Below are 13,551 nucleotides of genomic sequence, written 5' to 3' on the forward strand. Positions count from 1 at the left end.
TCTAAAGACCTTTCTTCAAGATGCCTAGTTAGAGATCACTTGTCAGGAGAATAAAAAAGCATAGTAAGAAAGAATATGGGACAGGGGGACAATGGGAAAGAGGTGCCTGACACAATGGCTCAATTGGCTAATCCTCCCCCTGCAAGCGCCGAGATCCTATATGCTTACCAGCTAGCTCAGGTCCCAGTGCTCCACTTCCCATTCAGATCCCTGTTTGTTGCCTGGAAAAGCAGTAGAGGATGGTCCAAAGCCTTGGAACCCTACACACATGTGGGAGAACCAGAAGAAGCTCCTGGCTCCAAAACGACTCAATTCTGGCCATTGCAGCCATCCAGGGAGTGAACTGGTAGAAGGAGGCGCTTTCTGCAGCTCCTTCTCTGTATAAATCTGTCTTTCCAATAAAAATCAATAACCTTTGAAAACAAATTTATGTAGAGAGATTAATAATATTGCTGCTAATGATTTTCCTTATTAATACATACCAGCACTGGAACAGCTTTGAAAATAAGGGCCAGCATTGTGCTGCATTAAGTTAAGCCGCCCCATGAAACACCAGCAGACCCTGCTGCTGAGCTTACAGTCCAGTTTCCTGCTAATGCACTGGAAAAGATGCAGATGATGGCTCAAGGATGTGGGCCCCTGCCACCCCCATTAGAGACCAGGAAGGTCTTCTGGGTTTGACATGGCCCACTCTGACTATATATCACTTTATTTTTATTTTTTATTTATTTTGATTTGAAAAGCAGACCTTACAGAGAGAGAAGGAGAAACAGAGATGGGCTTATTCCCCAAATGGGCACTAGTAGCAGAGCTGGGACAGTCCAAAGCCAGGAGCCTCCAGAAGGTTGCAGGGCCATGAGGACTGAGGCCATCCTCTGCTGCTTCCCCAGGCCATAGGCAGGGAGCTGGACAGGAAATGAAGCAGCAGGAACTTGAACCTGCACCCACAGAGGATGTCAGCTTCACAGGCCACACCACACCGCTGGCCCCTAAATAAATTATTGCTTTAAGGATTGTATTTCAGGGTCCGGCACAATAGCATAGTGGTTAAGGTCCTCACCTTGCACGCCCAGGATCCCATATGGGCGCCGGTTCTAATCCCGGCAGCCCCGCTTCCCATCCAGCTCCCTGCCTGTGGCCTGGGAAGGCAGTCAAGGACGACCCAAAGCTTTGGGACCCGGCACCCATGTGGGAGACCTGGAAGAAGCACCTGGCTCCTGGCTTCAGATTGGCTCAGCTCCAGGCATTGTGCAGTGGGCCCACTTGGAATGAACCAGTGAAAGGAATATCTTTCTCTGTAAATCTGCCTTTCAAATAAAAGTAAAGAAATCTTTAAAAAAAAAATTGTATTTCAGTGCAAGGAAAATGACCAGTGACTTGATGAATTTAAAGATAAAGTTGTTTTTCTCTTGCATTAATGATCTTTAGATAAAGACTTAGTGGTAATGCCTTTAACATATCATGATTATGTACATTTATGGAACACAGTGATGTGTTGATCCATGTGTGCTCCAAGAAATGCTTACAGTAGATCTACGGGCATCTCTGTCAGTTTAATTTGAGATTTTTAATCTCATTTTAAAATACATGTTATTACTGGCTAGTTACTCTGATCAATTGATCTCAAAAAATGTATTTTTCATGAGTGAAATTTTGTACCCTTGAAACCTCTAATGCCCTTCCTGCCCCAACCCTAATAAAGTCTTTAGGGGGAAAAAAAAGATTTATAAGGCACAGTTAGAGAAAAAGGAGATGGAGATCTTCTTCTACACTTTTTTTTAAGATTCATTTGTTTTTACTTGAAAGGCAAAGTTAAGAGAAACAGGGAGACACACAAAGGTCTTCCCTCTGCTGGTTCACTCTCCAAATGGCCACAAAGTCTGGAGCTGGGTCGGCTCAAAGCCAGGAGCCAGGAGCTTCTAGCTGGTCTCCCTTGTGTGGCCAAGCACTTTCCCAGGCACATTAGCTGGAAGCTGGATTAGAAGTCAAGTAGCTGGGGTTCAATCTGATGCCTGTAGTTAATACCAGCACCATAGGGGAGACCTCAATTTGCTACACCATGCTGCCAGCCCCTCAATAGAGACTTTTTACTTAACTTCTGTCCTCTGCTTGCTTCTTGCAAACCTGATTTTAGCTATGTATTACTAATTCCTCCACACTCACACTTTTGAAAGTAATTCAGTCACCTAGAGATTTTGCTAGAATGCAAGTACTAATTCATTTGGTAGTCCTGAAGTGGGATCCAGTTTTCTGCATTTGAGAGATCCCAGGTAATGTCTGTGCTGCTGGTTCCCACCTTAATTTTAGTAGCCATGAGGCTGGAGTCAAGATTATTGTCTTCTGTTTCTGTTTGGCTTGGTTTGGTTTGGTTTTTGACTTCAGGAGCCATGGCAAAACAGCAGCAATACTTGGCTTTTTTCTTTTCCTCCATGTAAAATGTACATCATGTTCACTTTCTTAGGGTTGAGTTTCTGTTTTGTGAGGCTTTTTTAAAAAAAAGATTTATTTATTTTTATTGGAAAGATACACAGAGAGGAGGGGAGACAGAGGAAGATCTTGCATCCGCTGATTCACTCACTCACCAAATGGCCACAATGGCCAGAGTTGAGCCTATCTACAACCAGGAACCTGGGTCCTCTTCCAGGTCTCCCACACTGGTGCAGAGTCCCAAGGCTTTGGGCTGTCCTCGATTGCTTTCCCAGGCGACAAGCAGGGAGCTGAATGGGAAATGGGTTTGTCAAGATTAGAACCGGCACCCATATGGGATCCCATTGCATGCAAGGCGAGAACTTTAGCCACCAGACTACCACCCTGGGCCCTTGTGAGCCCCTTTTACCCATCCTAAATGCCCTCCTGATTCCTGGGGAAGGTGGCTGGTAGGGATGGGAAATGCTCCTGTTTAGTTCAGTGTTTAAACCATAAGGGTGAGGATCAAACAGTGCCCTGTGTGACCAAGAGGAATAAATAAAAATGAATATGGGTAAAACTGACCTGAATCTGAATTCCTGCTAGTTTTAGATTTTGTTTGGAATTAAACAGTATAAATAATGTTTGTTAAAAACATATCCCTGCTCGACACCCAAGATATCTCTCTAACATCTTGGTAGTCTTTGTGTTTGATTTCATTAACAGTTTGCGCTTTTGTGTTTATGGTCTTATAGGAATATTTTTTTGATCCGGATGTACTAACTGAAGGTGAACTTGCCCCAAATGATAGATGTTGCAGAATTTGTGGGAAAATTGGACACTTCATGAAGGACTGTCCTATGAGGAGAAAGTAAGTAAATATTAAAAAAAAGAGTACTTTTATTTTCTGTGTCTGGGGCTGTTTTTCTTTGTTTTACTTTGCTTTTTTCTTTTGTGTTTGTTTTTGTTTTTGAGAGACAATAATGCTTTTTAAAAAAGCTTTATTTATTTTTATTTGAAAGGAGGATTGACAGAGAAGGGTCTTCCATGCCCTGGTTTACTCCCCAAGTGCCCAGCAGGGCTGGAGCTGGACCAGTCCAAAGCTGAGAGCCTGGAGTTTCTTGTGGTCCTTTTCCCAAGACTGAACTATTTATTTGAAAGTTGGAGATTGAAAATGGGCGAAGCAGAAACCTTCCATCCACTGGTTCACAAAACCAGATGCTTCTCTCAGCTCTTCCACATGAGTGGCAGGGGTCCAAACCCTGGGCTGTCTTCTCTCTTTAAACTGTGGGCATTCCTTCCTATGTGCCCTTCTCTCCCACACGTGAAGCCATGCCTCTGCCTGAGGTCCCCATCACCTGCCTCTCGGCTTCTCTGGCAGCGGCCTGAGAAGTTGCTTCTGTTATTTTTTCAGGCTGTGAGCATGCAGCTGAATTGCACGTGGTACAGCTGTATTGCCTGTGCCACACTGCTAGCACCCTGAGCTTTTAAATAAGGCTCTTTTGTAATAGAAGGAATAACCTTGCATGAAATCACAAGTTTTTCCAGATACATTTAAGGTTCTTAAATGTGTGATTTAAAACATCACTATTAAGTGTAAGTGATGAGAGTTGACTCAAATGTATTGAGCAGATAATCTTCTATTTGTAGTCCCTTTTTAAAATTTTGGTGATGGCCATAATGTTGAATTAACCTCTTCTATAGGTGCAAAATAGAAAAAACTGAAATCCTTCCCCTTTTACAGCAGTGAAAAGTTTAGAATCATTTTAGGCAATTAACAATCAAATTAATTCCCACAGGTTTTCCATTGTAAACAAGGTATAGCCTGTGATTTAGATGGATCATGTTGGGATTTATATCACTGAGAATTTACTGGGATATAGAATCCTTCATTATTAGTTAGCTTAACCCTTAATTGTTAATAAGCTTCTCAGTTTGGTCACCATGCTTTCTGATGCTGATGTTTGTGAAGCGGAGGGGTGGGGACGGTACTGTGGACATACTTTGGCTTGCTTGTTTGAGACGTAATATTTTGGGCAATAGTGATGGGTGTCTGACTGGACAATGTTTTAACTACTCAAGTACCAGCTGGAATCTAATGGGCTCTTTCTTAGTACTTAACTTTTATCATTCAAATAATGGTGATCACATAGCACATGGAAGAAATGAATGTTGACATTTTAAAAGTAAAAATTCCTTATAATCCCTTTCTCATGTGAACGTTCAGTAAAGCCCCACATCTCACATTTCCAGTTTCTAAGAAGGAATGTTAATTTATCAGAAAGGGTTTTCAGCCAATCATCTGGTAGTAACATCAGTATCAAAGTAGCCATTGAACCAAGGAGTTGCACTAATTCAAAAAGTTTGGATTTGGATATGTGTGGTGTGTTTTATTGCATTGATTTTTTGTTTTGTTAGCATGAGAGCAACTTGGAAAAAGAAAAACTAAACTTTTAAATTCTTAAGAGCTTCTTATAAGGATAATGGATTTCTATCTGTTAAATTCTTACTCTTCCCTTTGAGAATTTTTCTTCCTGGTTATTTGTGAAACCTGGAGTTACCTTCATGTTAGTGTTGTTTTCTGTTTAGATGTTTTCATTACTGTTATGTTTGTGTTTTTCCAGAGTGAGGCGACGGCGAGATCAGGAAGATACCCTGAACCAAAGATACCCTGAAAACAAAGAAAAAAGAAACAAAGAGGACAAAGAAATTCAAAACAAATACACAGAGAGGGAAGTGTCAGCAAAAGAAGATAAGAGCATGCCCTGTACACCCCCAAAAGCCAAGCCCATGCGGATGCCTGTGGACCTGACAAGGGAGAAGCTTCTCAGGCCACCAATGGAAAAGTGGAAGAGGCCAGATGACAGAGACCTCAGAGAGAAGCGGTGTTTCAATTGTGGGAGAGAGGGGCACATCAAAAAAGAATGCCCACAGTTTAAAGGCTCCCCAGGTATGGACACACGCCACACCTTGCTACTGGCACTACCAACTGCAAGGAAGTCTTTTTACAGTTAACTGGTGTAGTCATATTTCTCTGATATATTCATACAAGAAAAAAGATTTTCATTTTAGGAAAATGAGTTTTACTTCCCTTTAATTCTGATACTGCATATATCTTAAAACTTATTTCTGGGTTTATTTATAATCTTATCAAAAATCATTTTGATGGGTTTTCTAAGAATATTAATGAAATGACAGTCTTATCATCCCAGATACCTAAAAGTTTTAGCCCCAGTCCCCAGCACACAGGCCACGCCTCCCGTAACTTCACTCAGAGGGTGCCGTTGCCACGCCTGTACAGTAGGTGGTAGACTGTTTTCTCAGCACATTCCACTCTCTGCACCCCTGGGCCACTGAAGCTTTTGTTGAATACATGCAGCACATGCACAGGAGAGGGAATATGAAGAAATATGCTAAACTGGAAATGGTGGTTTTCTCTGGAGAGAACAAGGGAGGATTTTATCTTCAGAGATTGTCAGTTTTCTATAAGCAAGCATGATTATTCTTGGTGTGAAGAAAATATGTTGTTTGTAGTTTTAAGACATTTGCAGAGCCCGCATGTTTAAGTTTTATGTGAAGTGGCCATTTTGACTAAATGAGTGAAGTGACCCTGCTAGGCACCTGTATAACAGATTTTGAAGAGGACATAGATATAAAAGCTGATGAGTTACAAGTAAGTATACGCTCTCACATTGTTTCTCAGAGCACAGCTGATAAGCACAGTAAAGGAACCCAGGGGAATGGTGCTTTCCTATGAGTAGTTAGCCCTGTTGCTGCCATCCATCATATTTATGCACAGCGTTACGAGTGTCAGCACTGCTTTACACTTTCTTACTGTGCTGCAGTGTGCCCATGTTTTGTTCTTAGAACACTTGCGCCTCATTTCCATTTTATTTCATCATTTTTAGAAATATGAAAATAGTTCATCCATTTATAAAATAGGGCTTAAATGTTCATGAAAGTTTGAGCTTTGACTAGCTAGCATGGACCAGCATAAGGAATTCAGAACTTTGCCCTGAAATGGGCCATAGCACTGGAATAAAATGATTTTCTTAGGGTTATAAAAGGAAAGTGTATTGTACAAATAATCTCATTTAATTTAATTTTCATGTAGTCAGTTGTGGTAGTTAATATTCCCAGTTGATACATAAGGATGCCCAATGGTATAAATGGAATTTCAGGCAGATTTACCCCAGCTTGTTTTGGGAGGCTGCCCTTTGTGTGGTGGTGGTGAGCAGAGTACAGAAGCTGCTCAGCTCTGATGAGCACCTGCTTTTTAGCCAGGATTGGATATCAGTTCGATACAGGCGGCTTGTGGAGCTAGGGTGTCACCGCTTTCTCTTGGGAGCAGTTGAAAATTTCAGCTTCTTCCTGTGTTGAAAATTGTGTTGTTCCCTCTCGTTTCTTCAAATATATTATTTTGTTCTCCCAGTAGACATGGTGGAGCCTTCTAAAATAGCAGAAAGTCTTTCTACAAACGTTTGAGAACAGAGCTGTTGCTCTGAATTTAAAGTAGGAACAAGAAGTGCTGCATTCTTTCTTTAGGTCTGTGTATGTCAGATTGTTTGTTTGGATCCCCCTCTTCACCTAGCCCTCTGAGGTCACCTGGTACCTTTGTTCAGGTAAACGGAGTTCAAAATGGAGAGGGAAGCTTCTCTATCACCCCTTAACTGCAGAAACCCTTCCTGGGCTTGTGCAGCTCTGTGCTGGCTCTCCCTCCTTCCTCCCCACCCCCACTGCTGTCTCTTTGCCACTCACATGAGCTGTGTGTCAGGGCTTGCTGGGCACAAGATGGCAGTGTTTCCTGCATGTGACTAACTCGCACCCTCTGCCTCTCCCGTTTCTAATTTCAGCTCTTCTTGGATGTGGTGTCAGTTTTAAGGCTATTTCAGATACTGTTCCTTTCGATTTTGTAAATCAGTGTATTTCATTTTTTAGGCAGTGCTTTTACATGAAGACAAAAAGAAACAAAAAACAGCAATATTTTTGAGTCCCCAGTCAGGTATGTGGGTTTTTAGAAACAAATGTATATTATTTTATTTACTTCATACTTTACCACATGCCTTTTGAAACTCCACTTGGAAAGAGTGATTTTTAACAAGGATTGGACATCAGCATCTATAGGGAGAACTTTTAAAAACACAATCATCTTCATATCCTAAATCTGATGTTTTGTGATCAATCTTGGGACTGTGCTTTTCAAACGTTCCAAGTGATTCTTCTACCACTACTATGTAGGAGGCATCGTCTTCAGTTAGCTGTTTCCTGACACTATGTGTTTCTGCTTGGAAATTCCCTCTGTCTTGCCAGCAGTGTTTTGTCCTCCTAGGAGATGTTTGCCAAGAACCATAGTAAGGACAAAAAAGTGACTCTTAGCCTGAACTCCAGTCTTCCCATTTCAGTCTAGTTCATTTACTCTTGAAGAAATAGTGGTCATCCTCCACAGGCATTTCTGAGTGCAGAGCACCTGCCTCAGCACTGAAGAGAGGCAGTGAGGAATCAAAGGCTCTTCTCATTTGCCGTACTTTCTTGTCAGAAGACAGTGATGATAGACAGTGTCAGCAAGAGTTCATGTGGTAGTCAGGTGGCCTCTGATAAGCAACAATTTAAGTACATCCTCAGATGCATGGATGGAGCAAGTGAAAGAGAAATGGAAGTTGAGCAGTTACCTGTGGAGCCGAACAGTTCTTGCCCCCAGCAACAGCCAGCAATGGCAGTGGCCGGGGGTGGAGGGCCAGGGGAATGAGAAGCAAGAGCTAGAGAGTGGATGGATCTGCATGGTGAAGCACCTTCAGCAGCAGTCGGGACATGACAAAAGCTATTAGAGGGTTTTGAACCAATGAGTGATATTATCTGAGGTTTATTTTACAAAGTTCCCTGTGGCTGCTATGTAGAGGCAAGAGCAGAAACTTAAACATGAACCAGGACGCTATTACATAGCTGGAAAGATGGCTTAGGCTTGGGTAGAAGTGGTAGAGGAGGTATGGATTGTTCATGTTTGGATATTTGAAATTAGCATCAACAAGATTGGTGGATTGGATTTTTTAAAAATTATTTTTGATGTTGTCTACATAGTTAAGAAGGATGTATGCTTATGTGGTGGATCATTGATTAGGGTGGGGAGGGTCAAGGTATAGGGGAAAGTGGATGAGACAATTGCTTCCAATTTTTTTTTTCTGGCTATATCTGGGGGAGGCAGAGAGAGAAGGGAATAAGGCCACTCCCATTAGCCTACCGCATCAGTACCCGGGGATGAGGGACAACTGCTTGATGCCATCCTAGGAGCCCCAATCTGGAGCAAGTTCTAAGGGTACTGCTTAAATGGTTTCAACAATTCTGAGACACTGTTGATTTTGTTGCTCCAAGGTTAAGGAAATCCTTCCAAGGATTGGCTGACATGATCTACCTTAGTGTTTCTGCTCATCCAGATACTTGCTGTCATAGCTTGGCCTGGAGAGTTGTCCAATTTGTCCCACTCTCCATCCTCTGCTATTGTACTAGATGTCCTGTGCAGGCCTCAGTGAGCTGATTGTCATGTCCCCTATGTGCATCTTGGCATGCTGTCTACTGTGCAGGCATCAACAACTGAGGAGACCAAGGAGACCAATGCAATACATGCATTCAAGATCAGACCACAAAAGCTGTGGTTTCCCTGTAGTTGGAGTTTTTAATCCAGCGGTACAACTGGGGAGGTCTCCAAAGAAGCATTGCCAGAGGTAACCCCAGCCTGACTCCTGCATGTGCCAGCCAGTGTGGGGTCCGGCTCAGTCCATCACTAGCATCAACCTTCATGCACACTGTTGTTCCCAGCCTCATCTCACACAAACCAACAGATGCTGCGGCTCAGCCTAACCCTGCCCACCACACACTCAGCCCTCGAGCACACCAGTGGAAACTATAGTGTAGTCAGAGTGATCAGGCCCAACCCCAGCCATAGTTCCTGTATTTGCCAGTATGCAGCTGACTAGTCCAGTCCGTCCTGCATCCCATTTAGCTCTTATACACACCAGTGGGTACTGCAGCCTAGCTCAACATAGCCAGCCACACCATCAAGCTCACACTAATGCAGCTTATCCAACTATGCTCAGCCCCAGCCCTGGTTCTCATGCTCACAGTTGGAATTGCAACTCATCAGAGTGGTACCCACACTTTCCCTACAAGGCCCACTGGATTGGATGCTAAAATGTGAGAAAAAATTAGGCAGAAATGATGCTAAGGTTTTTGGCCTGGAGCAGTCTAGGTGCCACAGCACATTAAACCACCACTTGAGACACACATATTCTGAGTGCCTAGATTTGAGTCCTGCCTCTATTTCCCTTCCAGCTTTCTACCTATGTGTACTCTGCAGGGAAACAAATGATGACTCAAATTTTGATTCCCTGCTATCCACAGGGAGGATGAAAATTAAATTCTTGCTCCTGGCTTTGGCCTGTCCCAGCCCTGGATATTGTAGACATTTGGAGAGTGAATCACTGATTGGAGAGATTCTTCCCTCCTTTTATCCCTCCCTGTCTTTCTCTTCTCCCCTTTTGTCCCTATTCTTTTGAATAAATAAGCTTTTCAAAAACAAAAACAAAAGCCCACAGCCTAGTAGCTAAAGTCTTCACCTTGCATGAAACAACATCCCATGCAGATGTCGCTTCACATCCTGGCTACCCCACTTCTTATCCAGCTCCCTGCTTATGGCCTGGGAAAGCAGTCAAGGACAACCCAAGGCCTTGGGACCCTGCACCTGGAGACCCCAGGGGAACTCCTGGCTCCTGGCTTTGGATCAGCTCAGCTCCAGCTGTTGCAGCCACTTGGGGAGTGAACCAGCAAACAGAAGACCTTTCTCTGTCTATCCTCCTCTCTTGTGTACCTGACTGTCCAGTTTAAAAAAAAATCCTTTTTAAAAAATAAAATCAAAAACAAGCTAATTTTGTCCTAATCACTGAGAAAAAAATGGAGATTGTGCTTCCTGTGCTAGGAAACACAGATATCTGGGGGATAAAGTGAATTCATTTTGAACTCCTAAGATGGAATTAAAGAACTATGGATAGATATCAAAGTACTGGGTGTATATTGCAGCACTTTGAAAAATTTATGGAAAAATTAAATATACGGAAAAATTGCTAAATCTGTGCATGCAAGAGAGTTTCAAAATGTCATGAAAAATATACTAGCAAAAAAAAAATTGTGTATGTATTTTAGATTTTTGGCACCAAAATAAACTGCTAATTCCATTTCCACCAGTTTTTTCAAGTACTGCTGTACAGACCTAGTGTTTGGAGAAATGCAGGTTAAAGACAGAAAGCTGTCTGTTCTCAGTGAGGTCACCCAGCTGGTAAATGCAGAAGGCAGAGAGAAACATGCAGAGACTGAGCTACAGAGGCCACTGAGGCAAGGGCCTGACCAGCCCTGAGTGGGCACTCCAGAGAGGTACAGAGTTAAACATTGGATCTGACACTGTAAAGGCATAGATGACTTTGAGAAGTGCCATTTCTTTAGCGAATAAGGGAGAAACCTGATTATAGTGAGACCAGCATGGAGTTGTGGACCTTGTGGCCTTCCTGTAGGGTTAAAGTCCACACCCCAGTCCCCTGGGGAAGAAGGCTGACATGACTGAGCAACCATGAGATTCTGAAAGGTTTTAACCAGCGTTTCGGGCCTGGAAGGCAAGGAAGAAACTTGAGGTGGAATATTAAAAACAGAATAATGTTACCAGACTTTGTACCTTCTTCAGCAATTTCCAGTAACATGAAATGTGATCTCAACATCTGAGTATTTTCCTACAGGCAATCTTAGCAACTTTTTGTCATCTTTTTCTTTGTGCAATAAACATGGAATTTAAGAAGGGGAGCTTTAGAAATGATTTTATAATTTATGATATCTGTTAAGCTTTCCAAGTTTTAGAACTTTGTTGGTATGATCTGATGTTTATATTTATACATAATGTAGAATTACCTATATATTTTAATCCCTTTTTGAGCTTCTGGTTGCCCGCAGTCAACTGAGATCTGAAAACAGTACAGTAAGATATTTTGAAAGGGGGAGAATAACCACAAACACAACCTTTATTTCAGCATACAGTTATAATTGTTCTATTTGATCATTTCTGGTTTTATGGCTAATCTTTTTTTCTTTTAGATTTATTTTTATTGGAAGTCAGATTTACAGAGTGAAGGAGATACAGAAAGATCTTCCATCTGCTGGTTCACTCTCCAAGTAGCCACAACAGCCAGAGCTGAACCAATCACTTCCAGGCCTCCCATGTGGGTGCAGGGTCCCAAGACTTTGGGCCATCCTCTAATGCTTTCCAAGGCCACAAGCAGGGAGCTGGACGGGAAGCAGGGCAGTTGGGATGCAAACCGGCACCCATATGGGATATTGGTGTGTGCAAAGTGAGGACTTTAACCACTAGGCTATCATGTCAGGACCCTGGCTAAACTTTGCCTCATGTTGTCACAGTTTTGTGTATATAGGAAGAGAATACCTGGAATGATTTAGATAGGGTCTGGCACTGTATGTCTTCAGTTTTAGGCATCTACTGAGGGGTAATAAAAGATAGTTCCTGCAGTTAAGAGGAACGTGCTCTCTTTTCGTATGTACTGGATCTCTCCAGGGAGCAAATGGTGTGAGAAGTCCTAGTTGTCTCTTGCCTCTATCATTGAGAAACAGCCATCTCGCATCCCCTGCAGCTTCCACAGCAGGGAGCTCTGGCTTTGGTTTCCCAAGCCCAGTCTGGTTCCGGCTATGACACCATGCACAGCCTAGGAAAGTTAAGCAAGCCCCACACTAGGAGTGTTCAGCTATATCGATTTTGAATGTTGTTCAACAGGAGGAAATTCAATGGAACTGTTAACTTATTTAGGTAGTTGAGTTTCTACCCATAACATAGTGTGTTATCTTGAATATATAAAGTGATCTGAATTTTTTTGAAAGTTTTATTTTTATTGAAAATTCAGATTTACAGAGAAACGGAGAGACAAAAAGAAAGATCTCCTATCTTCTGGTTCACTCCCCAAGTGGCTGCAATGGCTGGAGCTGAGCCAGTCAGCCGAGATACAAACCAGCACCCATATGGGATCCCGGTGCATGCAAGGCAAGGACATTAGTCACTAGGCTACTATGCCAGGTCCACATTTATTTTTTAGGTATGCAAAATCTCTGGGTGGGTTGTTTTTTTTTTTTTTTTTTTTGATAGGGAAAAACCTTTGAAGTGGGCATCAGATGTCTTTATAAGCATAATGTAAAAGAAATGAGAATGAATTAGATTGGATAATTTGGGGGAGAATCTCCAGGGAATTGCCAGTTTTACACCAAAAAAGCTGAATGCTGTACACAAAAGAGAGGCAGGCAGCAGGCTCTGAAAAACGAAAGGAGCAGCTGCCTCCTGGGGAAGTTTGTGATCCTTCTCAGGGGGACACATGGAATGAAAGATTTCTGCTGGGGTACCCTCCACCACCCAGAAGTCAGGTGAAAGTAGAGCCTACTCTGAAGTGCACCGACCGGTCTTGAGAGCAACTATGAACGGTGAGCAAGAGTGCTGGGCCAGATCCAACCCGGGAGTGACTGCAGCAGGCGACTGTGTGGGAAACAGGCTCCAGTACAGCTGGTGCCCTTAACCCCGCCCCCAGATCCTCTAAGACTTGCATAGACAGAAATCAGGGCAGAAGGAGGCTATGTTTACAAGCTTCAGCTTTGAGCATTTATTTCCAAAACACTTTCCACAGGAAAAATATTAACCCATGCTTGGGTACAATATACATTTTCCGGGGGCAAGGCAAAATGGTGTAAAGGGCTTCATTTGAATTGCCTGACAGCAAGACTGCTAGCTTTGTGAAAAAAAAATTCCTGTCTCCACTTGCTTCAGTTACCTCAGCTGTGAAAAGCGGTTAACAATACCTGACTGATAAGAATATTGAGAGCTAATAAGTAGGGGAAATTAAAGACAGTGGACATATACCTAGAAATGGGATTACTGGTTGACAGTAAGTCAGGATTTCTGTAATTATCTTTGAGTAAAAGACCTACATATTTAAAGTACTTTAAGCAACTACAAAACTTTACTGCAGAAAAAAAAAAAGCTTGCTACAATAATGCAAATCACTTCCAGGCCTCCCATGTGGGTGCAGGGTCCCAAGACTTTGGGCCATCCTCTAATGC

The 13,551-nt window shown here is 42.6% G+C and overlaps 1 protein-coding gene across 4 annotated transcripts in view; it reads left to right on the forward strand.

Annotated features, from left to right (window-relative positions):
- Positions 1-13,551, forward strand: part of TUT7 (terminal uridylyl transferase 7) — a 55,754-nt gene that overhangs the window by 37,308 nt on the left and 4,895 nt on the right. For 2 of the 4 annotated variants that reach the window (XM_041004652.1, XM_041004651.1), the window contains 4 exons: positions 3,162-3,277; positions 5,031-5,356; positions 6,952-7,028; positions 7,345-7,408. In XM_041004652.1, the coding sequence (XP_040860586.1) occupies positions 3,162-3,277; positions 5,031-5,356; positions 6,952-7,028; positions 7,345-7,408 (583 nt within the window). The remainder of the gene's footprint in view (positions 1-3,161; positions 3,278-5,030; positions 5,357-6,951; positions 7,029-7,344; positions 7,409-13,551) is intronic. The other 2 variants (XM_041004654.1, XM_041004653.1) reach the window with 2 other exon arrangements.

Source organism: Ochotona curzoniae, unplaced genomic scaffold, assembly GCF_017591425.1.
Source record: "Ochotona curzoniae isolate NIBS_2020 unplaced genomic scaffold, NIBS_Ocur_1.0 scaffold_3208, whole genome shotgun sequence".
Lineage (NCBI taxonomy): Eukaryota > Metazoa > Chordata > Mammalia > Lagomorpha > Ochotonidae > Ochotona > Ochotona curzoniae.